The sequence below is a fragment of the Galeopterus variegatus genome, unplaced genomic scaffold, assembly GCF_000696425.1.
Source record: "Galeopterus variegatus unplaced genomic scaffold, G_variegatus-3.0.2 Scaffold1020, whole genome shotgun sequence".
NCBI classification, from domain to species: domain Eukaryota; kingdom Metazoa; phylum Chordata; class Mammalia; order Dermoptera; family Cynocephalidae; genus Galeopterus; species Galeopterus variegatus.
The window spans coordinates 60,776-67,939 of NW_007727131.1; the positions used below are offsets into that span (position 1 = coordinate 60,776).

General features: G+C 39.3%; 1 protein-coding gene across 1 annotated transcript in view; it reads left to right on the top strand.

Annotated features, from left to right (window-relative positions):
- Positions 1 to 3,634, top strand: part of FGF9 (fibroblast growth factor 9) — a 32,883-nt gene extending 29,249 nt beyond the window's left edge. The window contains exon 3 of the mRNA XM_008574257.1: positions 832 to 3,634. Coding sequence (XP_008572479.1) covers positions 832 to 1,077 — 246 coding nt within the window. The 3' untranslated portion in view covers positions 1,078 to 3,634. The remainder of the gene's footprint in view (positions 1 to 831) is intronic.
- The last annotated feature ends 3,530 nt before the right edge of the window (positions 3,635 to 7,164 follow it).

Sequence of the window (7,164 nt, forward strand, 5' to 3'; positions counted from 1 at the left end):
GAATATTTTTTTTTTTTTTTTTTTACTTCTTTGTATTCAGAAGACTCCCTCAGTCATGGTAAAAAGGTTGTATCTGAAAATGTAGACTGAGGATTATCTGCATCAGAATTCTCTCAGGGTCCTGCTAAAAATGTGTATTTTGAGAATTTCTGGATCAGAATTTTAAATGGTTGGGGCTTGGAAATCTGCATTTTGAAAAAGCATCTCAGGTAATTCTACTGCTCACTGGAGTTTGAAAACTACTCTTAGAAAGTAATAAATAAATACCACTGCTTAAAAGGGCACAAAATACCTGATATCACTGGTAATGTTGCTAATGTTGGTCCTTCAAATAGTTTATGAAAAGTGTATTAGGGATGAAGCTGTTACTTGAGCCTTTAGCTTTTGCAACAGCCCTTCCTCCCAGGATGGTCCCATGATGGTCACCGCGTGTAATTGCTATAGTGAAAATGAGAATGACTCATATTGTTAGTTGTCTTTTGCGGTCGGCTCATTCATACAGTTGGCATGTAGAACAGTTTAACTAGAAAACACTTAGAATCTTTTGCACGTTAGTCATGATGAATAAAAAGTTAGAATGTAGTTAAATTTATAGTGTTAAGCAGTTTTAGTAAAATGCATTAAAATGTTTAAATGGGTTTAAAAATCAGTACTTTCTCATCAGGATTATATTGTGTAGCAAATGTTACTTTTAATACAGAGTAGCTCATTTTACAACATAATTACTTACTTTTTTTTTTTTTAAACAGGAAAAACTAACCCAAGAGTGTGTATTCAGAGAACAGTTTGAAGGCAACATAATTACTTACTTTTTTTTTTTTTTTTAAACAGGAAAAACTAACCCAAGAGTGTGTATTCAGAGAACAGTTTGAAGAAAACTGGTATAATACGTACTCATCGAACCTGTATAAACACGTGGACACTGGAAGGCGATACTATGTTGCATTAAATAAAGACGGGACTCCAAGAGAAGGGACCAGGACTAAACGGCACCAGAAATTCACACATTTTTTACCTAGACCAGTGGACCCGGACAAAGTTCCTGAACTATATAAGGATATTTTAAGCCAAAGTTGACAAAGACAATTTCTTCACTTGAGCCCTTAACAAAGTAACCACTATAAAGGTTTCATGCGGTGGGTTCGTATTGATTAGCTGTGTCATCACATCAGCTCCACTGTTGCCAAACTTTGTCGCATGCATAATGTATGATGGAGGCTTGGATGAGAACATGCTGATTTTCTTCTGCACTTAAAGGCTCCTTCTCCTGGAGTGCTGCCTAGGGCCACTTGCTTGATTGATTGTGAACGAAGAGGAGAGAGAGGCTGAGCGAGAGGGGTGTGAGTGTGTGATTGGACGAGGAGCAGGGGAACCAAAAGTAGCAGAGGCGGAGAGGACAGCAGCCTCATGCATGTGGGGACAGACACGCTTTTCCATTTTGATCAGCTGTACTTCATCCTGCATCAGCACAGCTGCCATACTTCAGCTCATCAGGATTTTGGCTGGTGGCCTGCGCAAAGGTACGCTGCACTTTCAAAGGCATGGAGGGTGCAGTCTTACTTAAAAGACTTTTTCAGTTCTCACTGGTATCATATCAGTGACTTAAAGCAAAGACCTCTTAGTAAAAGAAAAAAAAAGAAAAAAGAAAAAAAGAAAAAAAAATTAAATTTATTTATAGAAATTCCAAAGGCAACATTTTATTTATTTTATATATTTATTTATTATATAGAGTTTATTTTTAATGAAATATGTACAGGCCAGATAGGCATTTCGGAAGCTTTAGGCTCTGTAAGCATTAAATGGCAAAGTCTGCTATGAACCTGTGGTAAATTCATGCAAGTAGGTATAACGGTGCATGGATATGAGAAATTCTAATGACCCTAATGTACTAAAGGCGACAATCTATTTCGTGCCCGTATTATTGTAAACTTATGCACATGGCTCATGACACTGAGTACTCACTCTTCAGACTGCTTGTTTCATAGCTTATCCCAGAGGATTAAAGATAAACTGGGTCTCAAACTTTTATTCTGTGTCTGTTATATTTCCTCTCTCATAAGTGACTCCATCATTGTAACTTCACAGCTGAAAATACGAGGGTTGGTAGATGTCTTATCTGTTTAAAACTATTGCAGAATATACCAAAGCTAAACAATAACTATGCTTTTATTTTAGTCAATCTCCAGAACAACAGGACTAACATCAAACATTGTACTGATTTAGAACTCTCAAAAAAAGAAAAAAAAAAAAAGAGTTTACATAGCACAGACTTTTTTTTTTTAAGAAACAAGAATCATGTTAACAGGATCATACTTGTAAACTTTTTATTTGTGCACTTGGCTATCAAATATGCAATTATACAAGTACCATAGGGGTCATTGTAACATCTTTTATTGAAAGTTGCTTTCGGTGTCAACTGTCAATTACGTGGTAAAAGTTCTCTTCAAGTAAAACTTGCAAAATGAAACTAATAAATCTTTATCAATAATGACAATGAGGGGGAAAGTATTATACTTGTTGACTGTGGTTTGTTTTTTAAGATGGTCATAAGCGCTCATTTTTTTTAGAGGGGAAGTTACTATTTAGAATATCTTTTACAAGGCTTTTATAACATTTTATGCTGAAAAAGCATAAGAATACATATTTCTTTAGTAGCAATAATTTTGGAACTTGCCCTTGGGTGAGGGAAACTATTTCTTACTACGTTCTGAGGAGAAAAGAGCCAAATTCTTAAAGCAATATTTAAGAAAAAGGAATTTATAACAAGTTCTCATCTACATCTAACACTTCTTAGCCAGTTCTGTTGAGAAATTGAAAGTGACAGTTAAAAAATTGGTATTTATGTAACTAATTTTAAATTTTAATATTCCAACTTCGTTTTGCTCTGATGCACATTCTCTGTGAAAAGTACAAGTATGTCACTGGTGAGTTGAAGCTGTTATGAACTAGAAGCACATGACTTGCTGTTGTGAGCACGTACACGCAGCCTTTCCGTGGTCCAAGTTCAGCACATGGTGCTGCTCTCCTGCTGATGTGCACTGAGGAAAAACCAAGTATAATATTTGGAATTAAGAAATATTTTGTGGGGAGGGGACAGAGCAATGTAAAATAGTTGATTCATGATAAAGGTCAGAATGTCCTCTTCATTTATTTTCTTGATTAAAAAAAATTTTTTTTTCCTAAACAGAAACTGCATTTAATTCCAAGAAGTAGTATTCTTATTTATTATTTAACTCTTTGCTGCTGCTAAAATGTGCACATATTCAGGCTTTAGTTTTTCCAAAAGGCATTTTTTTTTTTTTTTTGGCTGGAAAACGTTAAAAACATTTGACCGCAGGGAAGAATCAAGTTTCTGGGATGTCATAGGTATAATATTTAGCACTGAAGAAATTGATTTGAGAAGACAGCCAAAAGTAACCTTGAAGTGACACAAGACCCTAGATAATCAGCCTAAAAGAAAAAAAATTGTGAAAAAAGACTAATATCTCCATGCATTCCTAGGAAATACTACTTTAATGTCTACTTCCGGAGTTTATTTTGTTTTGGTATCATTTTCCCCCCCCCAAGAAAAGCAAAGTGTTATGTGCTTTTTGCAATTGACAAAATAAACTGTAACAGTCTGTAAATAAATAAATATTGACTTACGCAATTTATGTAAATAGGTGTTCTGGGAGAGTAGATGGCTCAGGGTGTCAGCGTGGGCATGGTCTGTTGGGCAGCAGAGTGAGTCACCCCCAGCTCTTGGGTTTGCATCCGGTTCTTGTTGTAAGAGACCCAAAGCCCGTTGGAAGGCAGCCCCAAGCTACTGTGGAATGGGTGGGTCCAGTTTCACAAACAGATGCTCAGGTAACCAAACCACTATCTTTTTGGTGCCAACAGTTGCACCGTGGTCAAAGACTTACCGGGCATGGACTGAACCACCTTCCCATCTGTCATGCAAATGTGCCCAAGCAGTGTTGAAGGACATGCCAGGTCAGTGTTGGAAACCTGCCCTGCCAGGTCCTGTTTTGTAGATAAATGAATGGCTTCCATTTATGGTGTTTTCTTTCTATTTCATCTCATTAACACTACGGCATTGTGTTATTTACTTGATAATCTGTAATTGTGTGTAAATACATATAGGATTATGTAATTTGTGTAAATACATAATTATAGACTTTTGAAAACTGGTATTTTTTACTTGATGTCCATTTTGGAGCTGCTTCAGATTCTGTGCCTACATGAACCAATGAAATTTAAAAAGCATACTCCCTCTGCCCTTACAGCTGTGGCGTGTGTGTTGAGGGGCTGGGGGTGGGGGGTGGGGAACAAACACATCCAGGTGACTTCTGTAACCGTTCGGTGAAGAAGCGAGCAATATTCTGGGAGGAAGATTTATGAACTCGCAGCAGGCAAAGTGCGGTGTGTGCACGTTGATGTGGATGGGTAAATGGACAAAGGCATATTGTTTGAGGTCAAATTCTGTTTGCTGCATCACTTGACCTCGAAATGTGCCAAATTTAGATCCACTGTCTGTGGTCACTTGCACGAAAGAGCAATGGAATGGTGGGGGTGGGGGATATGCCAGATAGATTCAGAAGATGTATTAGCCCCGAGCCCCTCTCAAGAGTACGTGTGTGTACGTGCGGGGGACGTGCTGTGTGATACCCACGTGTATCCAGAGACGTGGCACATTTTAAAATTGACATTTTATTCTTAGAAGTGGAATGGAGAAAAATTATAACAATAAATTGTGTCTACTTTCTTCAGTATGCAGCCCAAAATTCAGGAATTCAGGTTAGTAGAATCGTCCCTGGCCACAAAGGATTTGGTCACTAATGTGTGAATAGTGGCTTAAGAGTTGATTTCTACCTTTTACTTGCAGTGTGCCTCTGTGGTTGCCCTTAGGTGTTTAGAAAAAAATTTGATGTAAACTTTTCTTCACCAGAGAGTAACATGTAGAAATAAGAAATAGACTCTGTTATAATCTTGTTTGGGAAGGAAGTGAAAGCTTGTGTTCTAATGTGTATCCCCCCCTCTGTCTTCTTCACCAGCGGTTGTCACGAGCTTGCTGGACAGACACGTCTGGCTCTAAGGTTGGGTGATTATTGTGAGGGCTCTTTGCTATTTTGATTAATAGTAAAGGAGAAAATCTTACTTAAAATTTTCATTGTTCTCCAACTATATTCTAGCTTATATCCTGAAAAACATTTTTAAAATTTAATTTTAATTTAAAAGTGTGTAGGCGTACCGGATATCTGAATAAGCCCTTGACAAGCTGTGATTGCAACTGGCCCTTGCTTTTTTTCCTGTCCCCTTCTGAACATCCTTTTAATTATGTGCGTGGTTTTGGTGATGATTCCCGTTAATATTAGTGGACTTTGCCAAGAAAATTTGATATCAGGAGCTAAGGAGTTAAAAGAAAAAGAAGTGGAATGGGAACATTCAGGGCTGAACAATTGGTTCTCCCTCCTCTCACTGGGGACGAACAAGCATTATTGACGATGTTCATGGCCCAGCTTGGAGAAACTTATTTTAAAAAATGCTCATGAAGGTTTCTTCCCAACCATTTTGTAGGATGTTGCAAAACATTTTGTAAACTCCACCTGGCTGTTGCCTTTGGCTTCTCGTGCATGCATATGCATAGGGTTGCTAAATGACAGCTTTCTGAGATTTCTCTTTCTTACTACTAATAAGAGAGCTTTTCCTCATCTGCAAAGGTATTAGAATTACAACTGCCCTTTCAGAGGGAAGCGATACTGCAAACGCCTCTTCTCTCTAGGGTTGGCAGCCTCCCTCCCTCCATCTCTCCTGTCCTATTTTTCTTTTCTTCACTCCTTTCCCTCCTTCCTTGGTTCTAATATGTGCAGCTGGCCTCGGTGATAAAGATGACAGGCACGTCACTGATGGCACAGAGTTTAAACAAATAGGCATGTGGTAAAGTGTGGTGAAAACGGGGGCCAGGAAGTGCTCACAATGCAGACTTCTGAGGGCCGGGGTCCTGATGTCTGAGGTGAAATGCAAAGGAGGAGCAGGAATTACAGAGAAGAGGGCTGTAGACACCTCGGCGTTCTAAGAGTGTCAAGAACGCGCTCTGTTCTGTGAGAATTTGGGCTCATCGTATCTTCTACTGATGTTTCCCGGGTTACTGTGGCTGAGCCCGATGGGGTCAAGGCTGGCTGCGTGGCCAGGTTTGGTCTTGCAGGGGTTCCTACCCCTTGTGCACGGGTAGTGTCAAGAACGCGCTCTGTTCTGTGAGAATTTGGGCTCATCGTATCTTCTACTGATGTTTCCCGGGTTACTGTGGCTGAGCCCGACGGTGTCAAGGCTGGCTGCGTGGCCAGGTTTGGTCTTGCAGGGGTTCCTACCCCTTGTGCACGGGTGTCGACTCGTGGAGATGGTCACAACCACAGCCTTTGGGTCAGGCCAGCTCTTTGCCCTGCACTTACCTGTGGCCTTTTCAGAGGTCGCTCTGTTGTTGTTCTCGGTTTCTGTTCAGAGGAGGGTGACCCTACTTAATATTACTCATTTAAATTTTTCCGCTCACGTGTACCTCATCTCATGGGCCAAATCTGAAACATAATAACAATTAAGATATAGGAAGCTATAAGACATGAAACTATGACATAATCTTTAAAATATCCGGTTCATTCTTTAAATAAATACGTATTGAGCAACTGCTATATGACATGAAACAGTGCTGGGGATATAGTAGTGAGAAAAAACCAGACAACATTCTGATCTTGTTACTTGAATATAAAGCTGGGTTCTGTGTCGATGATGACATGGACACTATAGGACTGGGGTGCCCACATTACAAGGCAATTAGGGCAATTTTGGCAATTTTCCATGGTCTTCACTCTTCTTCCACTTTGTACTTAATTTACACTAGTGACTAGGAACCCAGTTAGGTGCAGCCCCATTCAAGTCCTATTGTTTTAAGCAGACAGCATTTTAAAACGGTTTCTCCAAATCTGATGGTATAGACTGTTTGGGTAATGAGCTCCTTCTTGGCAGTAAGTGGGTTTCTTTTGAAATAAACAGAGTGGAGGCCACCCTATTCTCCACTCTTTCTTTCCTCCTTGGGAAAATCCAAGGGAAAAGGCAATGGAATGTAAAAGTTTATCATCTGTAGATCAGTTATGTCTTCTAAGGGTAAGAGAGCTCAGTGAAGATGTCACTTAC